We start from the raw sequence: 20067 nt of genomic DNA, 5'->3' as shown, positions 1-20067 counted from the left end.
AACTGCATTTGCTGGATATTAGACAATTCCAAGCCAAAGGTCTTTATAGCCGTATTTATGCACATCCCAATTCCTCTGCATGTAAATAGGAAGAATAAGGTTCTATATTGCATTCATTTTGCCCACAGTTTTCCACAGACATTTTCTTTCTGTCATAATGGACAGCAGACAGCAAAGATTGATTTAGCTGAAATACTTGCTTGAGCTTTATTTAAACGGAGTTAGACAAGGAAGTCTCAATCTTGATGAGACCAGAGATGCACATCAGGCAGATAAAGCTGCATTTATAAGCAGGGTTGACAACAGTCTACCATTTAGCAAGTATGAGAGAATGGCAGGATTCAGAGTCCAAGCCAATTAAGTGTCATCACTTCCTTCCATCTGGCAGAGAGACTGCAAAAACACTTAATTAAGGAATTTGATCTCCCTACCACATCCAAAACAATTCAAACTTTCAGAATTTTCAGCTTTTTCATTTTCAACCTGTATAATGCAGCCACGCAAACAAACATATGCTCTGGTGTGTCAGTTCAGTGTTATGCTAGTGTTGGTGTAATGGGTGTACTTCAAGGCTGAAGTATAAGGGTTGAGCACAGTGAATTCTGGGCTGCATGGTTTCACAGGGATAAATGCATTTATGGTGAACTAGAACTGTGAATTATCTGAAATATGACCTAACCTTTTATTTAATCATAGGCCTAACATATATCACCTATGTACACAGCTGTAGTTCTCTCTCTACACACAATTTTAAGTTGGAGTAAATCCCAATAACAATGCAAGTACTTCTCCAGAACAGAAAAGGAAATGCTCATGGAAAAAACGCGATGCATTCAGGCACACATGTTTAAATTAGTGCAAACAGCATCTAGTTTCTTTCCTTTTAAACAATCCTATATATTTCAAAGTTACAGTGTAAAGGTTAGCTGCTAGCCACTAGCCCAAAGAGATACTACTAAATGGATGTCCACTTCTTATAAGAAACCTACTCGTGTTCATCCTTGTAGATGAACAAAAATAAACTAGATTCAGAAAACTTCCATTTATTTTTTAATTAAGAATTGAGGAGCAGGGGGAAGCGTAGCCTTTAATACAGCCCTTCAGCTGAATAACTTATAGATGAAGTCAAAGCTCAGACTCAGAGCTCCCCGTAAGCTTCAGAAACTCTGTTGTCAGCTTAAAGACCGCACCTGTAAAGCAGTCCACTGTTTAAATTAAATGAACCTTTTGACAAGAATTAAGGTAAATTTCCAGTGGCCGTAAGTACATATAAATGTTAGAAAACAGCAATATTATTAAGCATATTTCAAATAGCTATTAGCCATATACGATAAAGCCTACAATAAAAAAAAAATTACCCTGTCCCTCACAAAATATACTTGCTTTTCCAGATGACACAGAAAAGGGGGAAAAAAGTCACCAACAGAGAACATTCTACATGATAACATTTTGACTCTAGAAAGAGTTTACCAAATATGGGCTTACCCTTACTTGGTGCTGATTTTCTCACAGAAGCTACATGGTCTTCAGAGATAGCAAGGCGCCTTAGCACATCAGCCAGCGCTGCTTTTAGGACAGTGATTTCATCTTCTTGCTGCTGAACTCTCAGCTCTAGGGCTGAAAGTCGGTCTTGGACATCAGATGTGCTTGCAGCTGAGATGCTGTCATCTGTATGGAGGGGAAAGAGAGTAGAAAGAGTTTTAACTCTTTTGTTCTAAACCAAAAGCCGTAGAAAGACACTTACAGAATGAGTATGTCTGTCCCATCATTTTGAAGTACTGAAGATGAACAAACATGTTCAGGCAAAGAAGGAAGGGATATTATGTTAAATGTATCATATGAATGCTTCAAGAGAGAAGTGCAGCTAATCATTAGCTTAGACAGAAGGCTTAAGTAGCATGGTTCTACTACAGTCAGAAGAGAAAATTACTTTCTGTTAAAAGTGTAGAAGGAAAAACATGCTTACCAGTAGAAGAAAGACTGAAATCAAGTTTATTTACATAGCCAACTGAATTACCCCCAAATTATAAAACTAAGGTTAAAATTTGCAATATATTCTTTTAGAACTGTTCAAGAATTTTATATGAGGTCTTTAGTTTTAAAGCAAGATATAAAATTATAACAAATATATCCACAGTTGAACATCCTAGTATTGCTAGCCATGATCTAATTGCATCAAGTGACAATCTCAATTTAAATGGCCTAGATCAGAGTTCTTAACTCCAATCCCTTCTCTGTACTTTTTTCAGATCACCACCCTGCATGGGCCAAAAAATAAAAAAAGAGAGAAAGAGAGAGAGGGAAAAAAAATGACATTATAACATTTGGCCTGACGTGAACAAAAGTAAATACACTACAAAAAGGTTCCAAAAACTTATTTGGCCACACAAAGATAGATTAGCATTGAAGGCGCAATCCAGCCAAATCTATTCTTCAGTGGTAAAAAGGAAATTACAGCTTCTGCATATTCTTTGCCTTTGACAGTTCTTTGCATTACTTCTGCCAAGCCAGAATAACACATAACAGATTTTTATATTTGGCTGTTCCAATAAGTCAGAGTCCAACCACTAAAAAAGACCCATAAAAGAATATGTTGCTCAATCAAAGTACTGAATTCCTTATCCATCCTCATTTAGGCTTACTAGAACTCAAGATTCAACAGGTTTACAAAATTTTTTACAGCCTGAGTTCTACAAAGAGACACTATGAGTTCATATTTTATGAAACATATCAAAACAGAAAATTCACACATAAGGGAAAATAGCTGGATGTTATTACTGTCAATTTACAATCTAAATTTTAGTTCACTAATGTGATGAATACCTAACAAAGGAAAAATAAGTTAACATGAAGCCATAGCCTTAAAACTCTATTTTTGACTAAATTCCTTAACCTTTGAAATACCTGTATAAGGGCATCACTCTTAAAGTGAATGTTTCATAAGCAAATGAAACACATGCCAAATGCTTCAATGAATTAAATATGAAAGAGATTACAGATTTTAGTGACAACTTCCACGCTTTTAAAGCAGAAAGCCTTTGTGTATGATAATCACTACTGAAGGAGCAAGAATTTAGCCAAGTGAAAAAAAAATCACAATATTACTTTTACAACATGAAAAAACTCCCATAAGGACTTAGTAAAACAAAGTAATAGTAGTTACTAGTGAAATGAAGTTGTAACTATTATTAAACCAAAAGGCATGGTTACAATTACACTGATATGACAACTCTTAAAGAAGACAATTTTGCACAACAATTTAATTCACTATTTTGTTAAACTAAAAGCAGAAGTGCATTACTGCATGGCTAATACTGTATTCATTCACACTAAAAAATAAGAACTGAAGGGAAATTAATAAGGTATGCAATCGGACTGAGATCCAGAAATAGTAAATCAGAACACCTCTGAACAAAATGTCTGTAGTATCACCAGCCACAACAATACCTCATCGATCCAGAAAAGGTCACTTTTTTACAAAGTTATTTTAATGACTCTAAAACCCAACATACTCAATTCTCTCTCAGTAGTATTTTAGAAATCCACACCAGTGACTGCTATTCCAGGTTGGAAAGAACTGTGAAAGATTCTTATATTAAAAATCCCATTTTCAAAACATAAAAAAAGATCTCTTCTAAGGAGTTACTGGAGGTTCCTACGAACACATGTACCTATACAGCATGTTAAAAGGAAGTAAATTTATGTAAATTTACTTCACAAAGTCAAGAAGAGTTTTGACTTTAGGGAAGTGAATTGAAAGAGGCACCATATAATTCACAATTCTATTGTAATCACAATATTAGCCTTTGTATAAATGCAGAGGACCAGCCAAAATGAACATTGGACCAAACAACAACAACTATTTTCAAAGTAACTTTTACGATCTTTGCATCTCATCTTACACTACTAGCAGTCCAAACAAACACAGAAGTTTGACATTTCCTTAATGCTTTTTTTTCCCTTTTTTGTCTGCCAAAGCCTTCAATTAATGAACTATTAAAAAGTCTTATTATGGATAAATTCCCAGGATCTTTAAATATGCAGCAGATTACCATAAAACATCTGTAAAAAGAGTGAGTAGCTCTCTGTAAGCTGTGTCAAATCTTCATTTTAAAAGCTAGACGTTACTGTGCCCCCTGCGTGGAGTCCAAATAATAGTAATTACCAAACCAGAAAAGGCTCCACTACTGGACTCAGTATGATAAGCACAGATAAAAGTGTTCTACTAGAGCTGCTTTTTTTTCTCTTTATTTTTATTTTTTTTTCACCTCCACCAACTACCAACATTTACTAGGCTGCCTCTGCCAAACCCCAGGAAAGGGTTGCAGTAGATGTCTCCTGCAGCCCTCTAAGCCGCAGCTATGCCACTCATTAGAAATCTCAAAGGGGCAGAGGAAAGCAAGTCTTTCTGCCCAGAAGGGTAAGCTGCAATGCTCTGACCTCAACATAAAGTGGCATGGTGAAGTTGGCTGATTCCAGTCTCTGTAACCCATGCTATGGAGGCTCAGACTTTTAGGAGACACCGTGAGCTGAGGCAGAAACACCCTCAAACCCAACAGCCTGTCAGAGGTTGTAGCTCTACAAATGGGGCATGAACAGGAAACCAAGATTAAGCCATTTAGCTGACTCAAAAACAGGCAAAGCGATGAGCTATGTGTGCTTAATGAGAGAAAAGAGGTTTTGCACTGCTGGGGGCTGCTTTGCATTGCAAGGGGGCACTTCAGACACGGTGACTGAAAGGAGAAGCTTGACAGCAGGTAGATCACTAGGAAATCAAGAATATTTTGGTTGATCAAGGATCACAGTCACACGCTGGGAAGACATTTTGTTATCCTCTATCACTCTACAGAAGCAGCATATGTTCTGAGTGATGACAATTACATATTACACTGGGAACTATGAGAGAACTAAAATGAATGATTCCCAACCCAAATACCTTGCCCATGACACCGAATACTCAACTGAACTCCAACATGCCCGTCTTGGCAGCGTCTTGAAAGTATGTCAGTTACGGATTAGCTTAAAAGAAGATGCCTTAAAAGTAAACACAACCGCAATCCTTGAGATTGTTTTAACAAATCTGCACAATACATAACTTTTATTTTTTTTTCAAAATACCTGGCTCTTGTGGGTTTCTTCCTTCAAAAATGCATTTTTATAATCCAAAGAACTACTTCAAAAGAAATTTAAACAAAAAGCTTCCTCCAAGGGCATGCCATTCCCCTTTCAGAGGGGAAAGAGCTCTTAATGCAAGTACAAAGACAGTCACAAGTGAAGCGTAAGTCCATCTCCTCCCTTCCTCTTCTCCTATTCCTAAACATCTGGCCATTCCGTCATGCTATATGGGGCATCTATCCAGACCTTCCATGAGCCACTCAGTTTACTAAACCAGAGCGAGATTTATTTATTCAAAGAAAGAAACGGAGTTAGGAAATAGAGCAAGAGACCTAGGTGGAATTGACTATTTATTCCAATTCATTCACTTCATTTTAAACTGAACTTTTCATTCATCTGGTTATTTTTTGTTAAAACAAAACACCATTAGTTCTGATGTGTCAGCCACACTTCCCAAGCTGTCCATGACCTATGCTCTCAAAAGAGGCAATGGAACATGAACCATTGTGAAAAAAGCACCACTTGCAATGCCTGCTGGTGAAAGTGAGGAGACATCCACATAGATGTGGATGGGAGGTCCTTCCATGTTGGGAAGTGGTATAAGATAAAGAGTACTAGAACTCAAAGACAGCAGATACATGCTAGGTCTAAACATACACTACTATAACTTGCAAAATAAGAAGTCTTGCTATTTTATCATAGTTCACTGTTTGTTTGTTTTAATTTTGGCCATTAAAATATTAACTCCTCCCCTCCTTTTGGAGTAAGCAAGGTTGTATCTCCCAGCAGACTGAACAGATAAACAGGTCTAACAGCCCCTTAGGCTTTCTCCAGAGACTTTGACAGAGGCATCCGATACGTCGTGACGGCACTTAACAATACTCCCAACCCACCTATCACTCCACTTTTCACATGTCACCAACCAGGCACGTGAGGATAGCAGCATTTGAAAAGTATTTCCCTTAAACACTGGCTGCCTAGGAGAAATCTGAACTCTCTACATTTTAAAATGTGTGTGCGCGTACACATACATACACACACGTGTATATTACAACTGAACCATATATTCTGGGGCCCCTCAACAATTCCAGAGTATCCCTTATCACTTCTCTCAGCCAACTCTTGCCAGCCTTGACTAAATGTAAGTAAGAGCTTGATTTTAGACATAAGCAACATTTCAGAAAAACAAATTCTACAAGCTCCAGCACATGGAAATTTAAACCACAGGATGGAAAATACTACATTTTATCCAATAAAACCACACAAACCACAGATATTTTTAAACCCGTGCCTGCCAAAGCACCCACACAGTTTTCTATGTTTTCCCCAGAGTGCTAAGAGTCTTTTATTAAAGAAATGCAACCAAAATTACCTGCAGTAGTATAAAGGTCTGGATCACAATTTCAGAAGATAACTGGCCCATAAGAACCCTTTCTCACTAGACCTGTGATGTGCCCATGCGTGTAGGACGGTACGTATTTGCACAGCCTGCAATTTTTATCCTGAAGGTCAGTGAATAATTTGACTCTGGCTGAGGGCTTTATTTCCAGAGAGATAACGGACAAATTTGTTTTTCTTACTGTGTTAATTGAAAGAAAAATTCTCTACAGTCTTCTGCCACTTATTTTTCTTACGACTAGCTTATAAAATGTATGAAGATCCTGTTCTGGATCTGTAATGCATAACTCTCTAAAAAAGGAAGAATTAGACTCTACAATCTTTTCCTTGCAGTATCTCCTTCACCTCTTACAAATGTCAGTATACATACAAGCTATCTAGATTTTGCAAAGGACATGAGTCATGGAAGGAGCATGAGAAGAACTGGAATTAAACACACAACATGAATGTGGAAAATTAAGAAAGCTTGACATTAGCAACAGATACCTTATTCATTTCTAATGTGCCCCTGGAAGCTAGACCTGGTGGCATGGAAGCTGAGTGGGAAGTTCTCTCCAAGTTTTCCCTTGCTGCAAATGCAAGACTCTGGTCTTTAACACTCTGGATTACCCCACATATCTTTTCATTCACTTTTCCTCATTTCCCAATTTTTCCATTCAGAATTAAAACAAAAAAACAAACAAACAAACAAACAAAAAAACCTGCTCAAATTCATTAGGAAATCTGCACTTATTACTGCAGACAAAGGCAAAAGGTGTTTCTTTACTTTCTTGTAGAACAATAATGCAGATGTTTTGAAATGGCTACAGATCATTGACTGCAGACTAGTACCCATCTTGCAGCTTGCAAATGCATGGCATGTTAGTACTTCCAATATGAGTTAAACCTGTTATTTTTCTCTTGCACAGGCATTTATTCAGGTTCTCAGGAAGAAGCAGCATGTTGTCAGCCCCCACTCAACCAGCTGCATGAGTACTATCATGTTAAGAAAATTGTCTTCCTTGTACAATTCACTGGATTGTTTAACATTTCATAGTTCAGTCTTATCTTAGTCCCCTCCACGCTAGTTTAAAAAAAAAAAAAAGTATTATTCTCCATTAGCCTTTCATAACTATTTTTAAACTAATGTCCACAGTAAGCTTATTTCTATAGATCCTACACAGAATCAGACCATAAAATTAAAGTGCAATGCCCAGTGGACAGTAAGTGCCTTAAACATTAAAAATGATCATCCTAATGGGTAATCTGCATTTTTAATCATAAACCATATAATATATATAAAACATTTTTCACTTTAAAATAGAGCAGTGCAATCCACCCTTTTAACTGAAGGATACAGAACTGGGTCTTAAAACCAAACCAAGCCAAAAAAACCCTTAGTCAAGGCTGAAAATCTAGACTGCATCGAAAAACCTCAGTGAAAACCCCAATAGGAATATGGTTTATACTTATATGAATTTATGCACGACTTTGATAAATGAAAACTGGCACATCTGGAATAGATCTCTATAGATCTGTATATATCTTTACAAATAATCATACAATCCAAAACTCAAAAAAAACAACAACAATGAAATAACGTTATAAACGATAAAATTAAAACATCATAGCACTGCATTATGTTTTAAAACAATAATATATAGAGATATATAATTATGTATCTGTAGTTAAGATATATATATGTATAGAAAGATACATAACTATAGTGCGCAAAGTTTCATTTGGACTTTTCAATTAAGCATGCTACATATGTTTTGTCTGTAGACGTTCCACGAGAAGATTTTATCTGGGCACATGAGTATTCTGCAATGCAATAGTTGCTACTAATCTTTACAATTCTTTACAAATCTTTACAATTTTCAACTGGTTTATGATTTATTTGAAATGAGCTCATGTCTGAGAACTGCACTATTGCACCACTACATTGCAGAGAACATCACCTGTGTTCTGAGGCAATTGCATTTTAAAGAGTTGGTCTGACACATACAATGATCTACCTTTTCATCCCTAATAATTAGTTTTGCTTGTGTATGCTAAATATATTTGTGTACACGGCTTTCATTATTTTTTTCTGACATGAAAAGACAAGGGAAAGAGAAAGATTAAAATACAATAAAAAATAATGAAAAAGTAATTTTGTAATAACAACATTGACAGTATTATGATAAAAATATATATGTGATAATCAAGTATATCTGCTGCTGTAAACAATCATTTTTAATACCGATAATCTAGAAATCTATCAGCATGAAATTCACAGGGTGCAACTCCACCCATGCTGTATCTGACTAACCTGAGTGTTCAGCTTGCCTAAGTTTGCAGTAACTGTTATTATCTACTGGGCACCCAAGTTTAACAAGAAACAGAGCAGACTTTGTACTTGCCAATGCTAACTTTGATAAGCAGACTGAGAAAACAAAACAAAGCCAACACTTGCACACACTTCTCATATTTGGCATTGGTATCCACATAATTACTTGAAGAAGCGGGTAATTATGCTGTGTCTCTCGTGTCCTTTCCCCAACTGCATACTTCATATCAGCTCCACCTCCATTAAGATGCATCTCAATAGTAAGATCATTCACTGTGTTTTCACCATCCACTAATTAAAACATGTTTTTGCTTTGTTTTGTTTTTAAAGTATTTTCTTTTCCTAGTGTCAGTTAGCCCTTGATGCTCCTGACATTGTTCTGAAGCACAAGACTCTTAAATGCTCGGCCTTTGACCAACAGGACATGCCCTTATCTTTTAAAGAGTGTTTCTGCGTAACAGACGAATGACCTCTAGACACCATATGCAAAATTCACGATGGCTACAGGCACCTGTTTGGGATGCCCTGCATATCTCACTCAGCAGCAATCTCAGTCACCTCAGGCTCTTTTTAATATCTGATGCCACCCTATTTTCACATCACGGCAATAGAAAGAGAGGCAGAGCATCTTCTGTTATCTAACGTACATGCTTGGAAGTTCACACAGGAACCAGAGACTTCTGCAATGAACTGCACATGCCTTCAGAGTAATATTTAGTGCACAGACAGAATCACAGAATCATCCGGGTTGGAAAAGACTCTCAAGATCAGTATTCCTTTGTTGAAAATATTTCATGTTATGCTAGAAGTGTCAGCAATATTAACAATTGTGAACACTTCCTAAATAAAATCCCATTTAAAGAGTTATAAATTAGTAACTTTGCCAAGTAAATTGTTCAGGCTAAAAATGTCAGTGCCAGGAGCTCCTTTCCCTTATCCAGCTCTCACAGGCACCTCACACCCACAGCAATCAGGCTTTTGACATGCACAGGGCTGTCCTGCCTGCACACACTGACAAGCAAGCCTTCAGAGTTTCAAATTGGGCAATTACTTAATTAGAAAATTGAGTAATTAGCAGATGCTTTTGACCTTAATCTCATTTTAACTTCATCTGTTAAATGCAAGTATCATCCCACACCGCATAAAGGTTAATTAACACTTGTAGGCTACTGAGACACTACCGTAAGTCTGTAGCAAAGTTGGTGTTGAAATTCATGCCTTTCTTTGGAAAGTGAGACTAAAAGCCTTGCCATAAAAATAACATAGGGAGACAAGCAAAGAAAATTAAAGCAACTCAAAATACGGAGCAACTGCTTTTTAGGCAGACTTGTCTTTTCTGAGTATTGACTGACTTGGGGGAGACTATGATCAAGTAACTAAAGGCTGCACCTTACTGCCCATATGATCCAGAAGACTAAATACAGGCCTCAAGGGCTACCCCTACCCTGGCTTTTATGTTCAGTCTTTGACTTCCTACTCATAACCACGTTCTTTAAACATATTTCGTTACTGCATAAATCTTAAGATAGCAGCATTAATTGTCACTGATCTGGCTCACCGCCCCAAATGATATCGGCACTATCCAGGCTCAGACAGAAGCACCAGGATCCAAAGGAGCTCACAGAGCAGGTCCAGCAAACATCCTGCAGAGTTCACTGAGAAACAAGAGATCATCTGAAACACCGTGGCTTTCCAGGAGTATTTTGCCAACTCATTTACACAAAGCAGTATCCACCAGTTATCTGGAGGACAAGGAAGTTGGTGTGAGGGGAAAAAAAAAAAAAAAAAAAAAAGGACCATTCATAGTAATCTCAAATTCTCCAACTCCCTCCCCATTGCCCCAGGCAACTTATATATCTTAAACTATTCTTGTCAGAGTGATGATGCTAATTGATGCTGATTCCTGTTTAGAGCAATGTCTGTATATTTAGGTATGCTTTTGAAGAATTTAAATCTAAATTCATACAGGTTACTGCCAACTTTCCAAGACAATTTATTTCATTAATGCGCAAATAAGATCCACTTTGCAAAACCCTCAATCTTTACATTGCAACAACTCAGGCAAAATCCACCGTTTACCTTCACTGTAGTAAATCTCCTCTGCTGCAAAACATTTGCATTCAGTAGTACCAACACAGCTTTAATAGGAAACTTATGGAAACCCTCCAAAACCTTAAATATTTATTGTTTATTCAGGCAACAAATTAATCTGAGTTTTTATTTGTGGCGTGCTTTTAAAAAGTACATTTTTGCCCAGGAGGAAAGTTATGTTTCTGCTCTCTAAACTCACTGTATTCTCATCAGTCGCAGGGTCTAATTTCAGAAGGAAAACAGAAAAGCACTGAAATCATTACATGAGACAACATCAGCCAAAGCAACATACCCTCTTCTTTTACGAATACAATGTATTTGTACCATGCAGGGTTTATTTGCAAAATGTTACTCATCTCAAATCATGAAACACAGATGAATGATCTTCAGCTTCTGTTATCTAGGAATCAAGTTAGACATTTCAAATGGAAATGTTGGAACACTACTGAAATTAGTTGTCCTGGATGCTCCATCACACTGCTCTATTTTCTTTCCCCCAGAAGTCATAAATAAGTATCTAACTGTACAAACAAAGTTTATTTGATCTCATTCTGTGCTATTCTAAGCCACTATCATAAATGTAACTAGCCATCAGGTCAGGAAAAATAGAGTGTCCTGGCCTATTTTATTAATTTCCTATCCCAAATAAATATGTTTTTATTCATGCTGCGCACCTATAAATCTGTGTTGTACAGGTTGTGCTTCTGCCAGTGGTTGCTTGTATTTTACACGCGGTAGGATGTTATCTTGTAGACTCAGTATTACTTTTACACAACAAGAATATTCTCCTACTGGAATAATGGACATGCGTATAAAAATATCAATATTAGAGTAACTCAACATTAAAGAGATTCGTTTCTTGATACTGATATTAAAAACAGCATAACGCATGCTATTCTCAGTCATCATAATCTTCCTTCACACTTAAGGGAAAGTTGCCCAAGCACATCTTTTGTGGTACCATTTCATGGTCAAAATTCAACCTTGCAGTGAATACCCCTGGTGCCATCCCTCCCCAAATCCACAATTAACCTCTTGCAGGTGGGTTCACTAGATGCCACGCTCCTCCCGGGCCACCAGCCCACTGTGATTCAGTTTTGGGCTGACAGCAACCTCAGGGCTCCCCTGCCCAAAACACCCCTTGCCCCTGCAGGGGACATGTTTCCTCTTGGTCTGCTGGGAAGAAGAGGATCCCGTGGGTTTCAGTGCTCAGCAGATACATGCATGCACCAGGGCCAGTGCACCCATTGCTTATGTGACACAGCAATTTCAGATAAATTGAAAAATCTGCCTGGAAGGAGACTTATCAACTCATTGCATTATCTTAGTTTTCTGGTATTTCAAGTATATGAGTTTTTCCCACTTATTCACAGCCCCATGCAGCCACTGTTTTATTACCTCTCTATAACAAAGATGATTCAGTGAAAGGCCAACTTTTTCTCTGACAAGCTAAAGTGACCTTACAAAGTAATTATTCTCCCTTACATTTTGTTATCCACAAGCTAAGGATGGCCATACATTCCCTTCCTTGTGAAGAAAATATGTTGTAACGAGACAGAAGCACTTCTGGATGAAGTATGTAATTGTAGTTGTAACCCACTGATGCAACCAGGGGATACAACTTAATGGCTTTTAAATCTCTTTGTGTAGGTAAAAATAGACACAAGGTTTGCTTCTGATACATTTTTTAAACGTTCATTGGTTTTTGGGAGTGTGGGACTAGATCTCTCTAGTCACAAGCTAGATCCAGCACAACACTTGTGCAGCAGGCACAAAATCCCACTTTGGTTTACCTCCACTGAGATGCCTCCCCAGCTTCTGCACCTGCTAGCAGCTTTGCTTACTCGAGGTACATCCAAACCACCATTTTTTTGTTTGTTTGTTTGTTTCTGAGCGTAGAAAAAGACCTAAAACTCCTTCGTACAGAGCAGTCCTGGTACAGACACCACTAAGCTATCTGCGCCAGTTCCAGGACAAAGCACAAGCTCTGCGACTCCCACGCAGCCAAGCTGCAAGGCAGTATCTGCAACTACTCACTGCACACTAATCATCATCTCCATTTCAGTTACTACAGAGGAGCAAGTATTGAGAAATAAAGGGAATATGTCCATACTATGTGTCACAGAAAACGCTTCAGACCAGACGGCAAGCAGAAATACTGCTTATACTGGTGTAACTTGATAGCCACCCTCAAGAAAGGCAACTGATCATAAATACAATTTAAGAAGTGACTAGTTCTTTAGCTAAGCTCCTTTGTTTCATTATGCTAGCAATTAATAGTCCCAGCGAAGCTCTGAGGTTAGCACCTCCTATAAACAAGGTGTGGGTGGAAAGCATTGCTCACACCTCTCCTGCTGCTGCGGCTGCTCCCACCTGATGCGAGACCTACTGCACAGCAATCAGACCTGCCGTTCTGCAGCACGCGGCTCTGAGCGACTGAGAAATGATACCAGGTATTGTTTGCCAAGGATATTCTTTTAAACAACTCTGACCACACATCTACCATCAGGTGTTGCCATGTTTTCTTTAATAAGGACACCACCACCAATCACTTTCCACAAACGCTCTAAACCTACGAACAAATAATCTAGCAGTGAAATTAAGCTAATTTCATTCATGATGAGGAAGACTTCTAGAACAGAAGGACATATTCCTACATGTGTTTACATGTGTATTTTAAAAAGCTAAAGTTAGCTACAGATAGGCTGTTTCCACAGAAACTAATACATGAAAATGAAGGCTGCTTCCACAGAAACTAATACATGAAAATGAAGCCAGCTTCAATGATGGTATCAGTTCCTAATCCTGGCACTATTAGGCCTGAGCACAGCTGAAAAAGCGTGTAGTAAACTGAACACCAGCAGGGAAAAAAAAAGAAAAAAAAAGCCCCCCTCCCCCTCAAAAAGAAACAAAAAATTAAAAAAAAAAAAAACAGATAAGACCTTGTTTACTCTTGACTGAGAGCAAAATAAACAGAATTTTACATTTTTTTCCCTATTTGTCAGCTGGGATGTACATGATCACTACACTGATAAAAAAAATTAGCTCCAGTTACAACCCAGTGATCTTTGCTTTCCCATTTAAAGTGGAAAATTCCAATTGAAAAGGAGGAATCAGGTCTCATCTTTATTTAGGTTAGGGCACGCTTCTGAATCAATTCACCTGCAAGCAAACACAGACACACAAACAGTGTTCTGTGATACTACAACTTCTCAGGGAAAAAAAAAATAGATCACCCAACATTTGGGACTAAATACTTAAGTTAAGAATAACTCGGTTAAGACCTTTCAAAATTTCACCTTGAATGTCTTTTATGTAGAAGTCCCATACAAAATTGAAGTATCATAGTCACTATCGATAAATCATATGAAACCATCATGAATGTGTGCATGAAATTTGCCTGCATGGGAGAAACACTTTCATAGGGATGCCTCTTCCTTCCTTCTCAAAAGGATCCTCCAGAAAAACACATTTCCGATGTGGACTATTTGTCAAATTCTGTAAACATAAAAGGAACTATATTTCTATCAAGTTATTTTTTAACTCCATCATGTTTTGTATCATAAACAGGTTATCTATAATCTATTCATTAGATGGATGGAGTCTTTGAAGTAGAAAAAAAACTTCATGTTTCTTTTCCCACTGTTTGCTACAAAGCAACAGTTTTTAGGTACAAAGAACATCACTATAAATAGTAGGGGAGATGGGCCTGATTATAGATGTGTCTGGCATTGGAAGTAATCAAGTACTGCGGACACTTTATAGAGAACCAAGAATTAAATCTGGTTGTGACTAAATAACACCAGTGCCATGAATCATGAATAAGTGGCTTCATGCTTTGCCCATTTTCTTCCTTATTCCTCCAAATAAGTAATTTAGTTAAGAAATGACACCAATCAAAGTCTCATTAGAAAGAAGGATCGTTCTGTGCATAAGGCACAGATTCACAAAAATTCACAAACAGCAGAAATGCTGAGCTGCAAATGGGCCCCAGCACTTGTGTATGAGCACAGGATGGGTGTGTTTGAAGTCAGCAACACCTGAACAGCATGTTCTAACCACACAACTTTGGGCTACAACCCAGAGTATGGCCACATAAACTATCAGGGAGTGAGGAGAAGAGGGAGTCAACGGCATCACAGCTTCCCTGTAGTAACTACTCAAGCGCATACTCTTACTCAAGAATAAATGCCAGGCTGTTAATCCACATTTACTAACCTGCTGTGTCAACACGCTGTACATTTCCACCTTCACTTAGCACTCCGCAACTCGTGTGCAAGCCCACACTGACTAGGTGTGACCATCCCTTGTGACCTGCGATGTGCATACCGAAAAGTCTTCACAGGAAAGCACAATGGGAAAGGCAGCCTGTGCCTCTGAGAGCCAGGAAGACCTCCTGGTTTTGGCCTGTGGGCGGAGAAGGCAACTCATTCAGCTTCTCATGGAAGGAAATGCTCCCCTCAATGTATTTCATAGGTACCAGTAACCTCACTGGGTATTCTCATGGTTTTAAGCACTTCTGAACAGCATTACAGGTAAACAAGGGCAAAACCCTTATGCCATTTTAGAGCATATGAAGAACAAAAATGATGGTGGGAGAGAAGAACACAGGCAGAAGACTTGGCACCTAAACTCTATGTTATTATAATACATCAGAACATCTTCTCATCATGCATTAAAAACTGTGACTAATGACTGTCACACTTGGTCCTTCCGTCCATCTCTTCTCCTGCATTTTCTAAGAAAACTAGCTTTCTTAGCACTTTCTGCAACTGCTAAGAAAACGCGAACGGTTGCCCTGCACCAGTCATCATCATCTTTTCAACCCCCTCTTGATGACTAATACATATTCCTAGAACTGTTAGAAGTGAGATATCAAAAGAGGCAAAGCAGAAGAAACATTACAAAAACCAAAACCACATTTCTGAATATTAACTACCAAGTTAAAGAAGTGAGACAATTCCACTGAGTCAGGTAGATATAGCCTTCTTAGCACTGCAAGATGAAAAACCCTGGTGACTTTTATATTTGTGACTTTATTTCATATCTCCATAGCACTGGTGTTACAGCTCAATACAGTAGGTATTTAGTTACATGCTACTGTGTAATACCGCAGGTATCTAGCAAAGTATGTACCAGGCATACATTTTTTTGTTTCTCAGTCACACTGGAATATTTTTTAATGATGCGCGTGTGTAAAACATTGTACAGCATCTCAGACTGGATGTAGCTGGCAGGGACCTCTGGAGGCTGCCTGCTTCAAGCCCCTGCTCCAGCAGGGCCACTGAGAGCAGGACACCCAGGAGCATGCCCAGGTCTCCAGCCAGCCCGACACCTCTCCTGGCCAGACAGAGCGATGCCTGCTGCCCTGCTGGTGCCACTCTGCTGGCTTGTCCTGGGCACAGGTGGCTCTGGCGAGGCACATCCCTCGCTCCCAGCTGAATACCTGGAAAGGGGATGGTATCTGGAGAGTAAATAGCACTTTGAGGGGATGTTTAATGGGATGAAGCCTGGAAACAGAACCAGCTGATCGAGCTTACAGGTCACTTCATTAAGCACAGGCTCAGCTAATACATGAAGCAAATAAATATTTAGTCCAACAACACTTATAATTACTTCATATAAGTGCTCAATAATAGGTTCATTTAACTCTGCCAAATGAGTAGGAGAAAGCGAATAAAGCTGTAGTAACCTGATAAGGAAGTATGAAGTAGAATTTAGAAACAAGCATACACTATTTTGCAAACTCTAGTAGGTTTATGGGTCCCTAAGAGGCAGCAATGGTATTTTCACACCCTATAATGAGACAGGATTTTACCTCTAGACCTAAGAGCTGAAGAAGTTGAAACGATGTGGAAAAGGATGACAGTTAGGAATGGCATCTGCCAGCATTTCCTTCTATGAAGTAGGGCATAATAGGTAAAGAAGCATAGTAGAAGGACAGTATCATCTCATCAATCACTACTTTCAGAAAGTCCAATTGCCAAGTACTTAAGGCCTTCAGTGACAGGCATGAATGGCCATGTCTACAAAAACACAACCCCTTAGCACCTTCAGTTTCTGGTGAATGCTGATCTTCTTGGTAGGGAACAGTTTGCCCTTCTGTTGGGGAATCAATAGGAAGCAGAGAAATTTCAGGAAACACAGCCTAAAGCATTTGGACTACAGTAAACCTGGGGAGGGGGAGACACAGCTCTTGTGGAATAGCTGGGCTGCATTTCATTATTTCTAGGAAACAAAACTTTCTGCCTTTGCCTCCTTCACCCAAGAAACCCACTGCAGTTCTTTAAGTGAGATACTAAGACATAGGGTCTTTCTGGAAGACAGGAAAGAAAGCAAAGAGAAACTATTAACACATTTTTAGTATAGGACTATGGCCAGTGCTGCTCTAATGTAGCTTTTAAACCTTTAAAGGCCCTTGCTAATACCACTTTCTGACAGTAAAACTGTTTAAATGAATCTCAGGCCTAAGAGACCGAATGGAGGCAGAGAGGCAGCACCCTCGTGGTCCCATGGCGAGCCCTCAGCAGGCAGCAAGAGCCTGACCCTTGTCTCCCACCGCGAGCGGCGCTGGATGAACAGTGGATTCAGACCCACAGCAGTGCTCGCGGCGTGTCGGAAGACTTCTCCCATCTTGCCACCTAGAAATCTCATTTCAGGTAACCCAGCGTGGGTTGGTGAGGCAGGCTGGCAGGAATTGTGCCCTCATTTGCAAAAATATATTAACTGAACAGAAGAACGCGGGCTCTGAGTTTTATTGTTTTGGGAGATGAAAATGATAATGTGGATCAGTTACCTAGTAATTACTCAGAAATAGTAAGTTAAGGTCATTTTAAAGCTAGCCATGCACTGACTCTCACAGAAAACTGAATTGTGTGTGTCAAATATGCTGAAACCTACAACAAATAATAATCATGATGATAATAATAATAATATTATTATTAGATACCAAATATTTTAGGTGTATAAATTGAGAGTATACAAATGCTGCTAATGCCTCCAGCAGCAGCTGCTCCCCACCGTGACACACCACCTAAGTAAATGCTCTGCTCCTTTGGTGTTAAAGATAAAAGTATCAAAATCAACACAGAAGCATGAAAGCAACCAATTTTCCAAATCTGGGGACTCTGAGAGTGGCATTATTTTTTTTCCCCACAACCATTTATAAATGCTGCTCGTGATGCTAAATTTTACTGGAGGCAAATATTTAATGCAAAGCATGCAAAGTTAAAGTTTTGTTAGCAAGTAAATATTTTCCTTGTTCGAACTAAAAATTTCTATCCTGCCCTGTATAACCTAAGCTAAATTCTAGCCCAGATCAAATTTGATAGACAAGATCTTTCTGAAAGGACGTGTCACGATGTAAACCCTGCCTGTATTTTAGTTACAAAAGGCTCATTAAACATGTTAAAAAAAATAAAAATCCATAACTTGACACCTAACAAACTTTTTAAAAAATCTGAACAAGCTTCCTGTCAGTACTGATGTTCCATTTGTTAAAAAGAAGTTCTAGTTCTTCCCTGCTGAACAACAAATTTGTTTTAGCTCTATCAACAAATGAGAAATTGGATATACGTACAATGATACCCAAAAATAAAGACCAGGAGTACCCCCACAAAAAAAGACATTTTTTTCTTCTTTGATTCTGTGTTTGTCAAGCACCAACACAAAACAAGTCACCATTACAGGTAACACAGGGCAGCAGTAGCAGCTCTCATAACAAAGCATATAATTGTAGAACCTTTATTAAAAATAATAATAAATTAAGAACTCATCCCCCAAACCTTACCCCAAATGCCATATCATTACTGCAAGGTCTTAATCTCCTTCACGTAAAGCAAGAATGAGCATCTGTGGTCAAAAAAAATAATCTTTCTACAACTTAGTGTCAGGCTCTTTCCAACTTCTTGTTACCAATTACCATTGCAAAAAGTTCTCAAGGCAAGGAACTCTCGAGAATGCAGTCAGAAATTTCATATGAACAAAGCAGTTGATTCTTCATCATACCAGTTTCTTACTGCTGTAAGTATACTTGCCAACCAGGGCACATTCCTTGAAAATTTTATACAAGAGTACATTAGGTTTAATGATGTAAGTAGGAATGAAGTTTTAAATCAGCAGAATACATTACATTGCTAAAAAATATCCAAAGTCATATTTTCTATCAATTACGAATTCTGACGTTAACTTTTACTCAACAAAAACCTCAATCTTGTATCTAGATATTAGTGAAAATTATTTTCTAAGATGCAGAAAAGAGTTAAAGTAGAATGTAATCGTTAAGTAAAGAACGTATTTCTCACACCTTATTATGCTGGATTTCTAGGCAAATCTCAGAGGCCAGCCCATCAAGCCACACTTGCTTCTGAAACTCTGCGTATGCCTCGAACTCAAGTCTGAGAAAGTGGTATAGTTCTAATCAGAGGATCACAGAAACTCTTGCAAAAAACCATTAAAATCAATGGAAATATCTTTACATAAGCCTCAACTCACCAGTAACAATGCTGGCCAGATACAGCCGTAAGAATTTCTCTTCTGCTGAATTTTGTTCTGAAGATAAACAGTTAAACATTAGCCCCTTTTTACTCTTCCACCACACAAAATTGTGCAAGTCTGCAAAAGACTGTATGAAGCACTTTAAAATTTCCAGTTCACCCTCCCTCTTTCCCCAGGGTTGCTACATCTTAAATTCTAAACCGAATGCTTTGAATTCTGAAGCAGATAAAGTTCAGTGTGTTGCTCACTTTAAGAAAGCACGCTGCGGCAAGGTCACTTCTTTCTCCCATTAAATACGCTTAGAAATTTATGCGGCGAGTACCTGCCCATATTTGTTTTTTAAGCAAACTCTCCTGTTGACAGATGTATTTTAGGGAGGAAAAAAAAAAGTGTAAGATTTTATAGGCAAGATGCTGTACTTATATGAACACTGCACTGCATGAATCAGCAGACAAAGAACTGCTCAGTGAAGTTTGTTTCATTGGGAATAACACGCTTCTCTGCTATATACAAGAACAATACATTTGGTCTCTATTTGGATTTGGTGGTCTTTTTAGTATTTTTTCTTCCTCCTAAAGGCTGAACTCAAACTTTAAGGTTGATAGGGCAAGAATGCTGCAATTAGTTATCTGATTTACACTAAACAGAGGCTGGTT

The 20067-nt window shown here is 38.4% G+C and overlaps 1 protein-coding gene across 16 annotated transcripts in view; it reads right to left on the bottom strand.

Annotated features, from left to right (window-relative positions):
• Positions 1 to 20067, bottom strand: part of EML4 (EMAP like 4) — a 158701-nt gene that overhangs the window by 70750 nt on the left and 67884 nt on the right. For 9 of the 16 annotated variants that reach the window (XM_080586108.1, XM_080586106.1, XM_080586111.1 and 6 more), the window contains exon 2: positions 1486 to 1668. In XM_080586108.1, the coding sequence (XP_080442234.1) occupies positions 1486 to 1668 (183 nt within the window). Of the gene's footprint in view, positions 1 to 1485; positions 1669 to 15133; positions 15290 to 19408; positions 19466 to 20067 lie in introns of those variants that run through there. The other 7 variants (XM_080586110.1, XM_080586109.1, XM_080586115.1 and 4 more) reach the window with 4 other exon arrangements.

This window comes from Anser brachyrhynchus, assembly GCF_964034855.1.
Source record: "Anser brachyrhynchus genome assembly, chromosome: 3".
Classification (NCBI taxonomy): domain Eukaryota; kingdom Metazoa; phylum Chordata; class Aves; order Anseriformes; family Anatidae; genus Anser; species Anser brachyrhynchus.
Note: the sequence above shows the minus strand (reverse complement) of the source record. Positions and strands in the feature narration are given on the sequence as shown.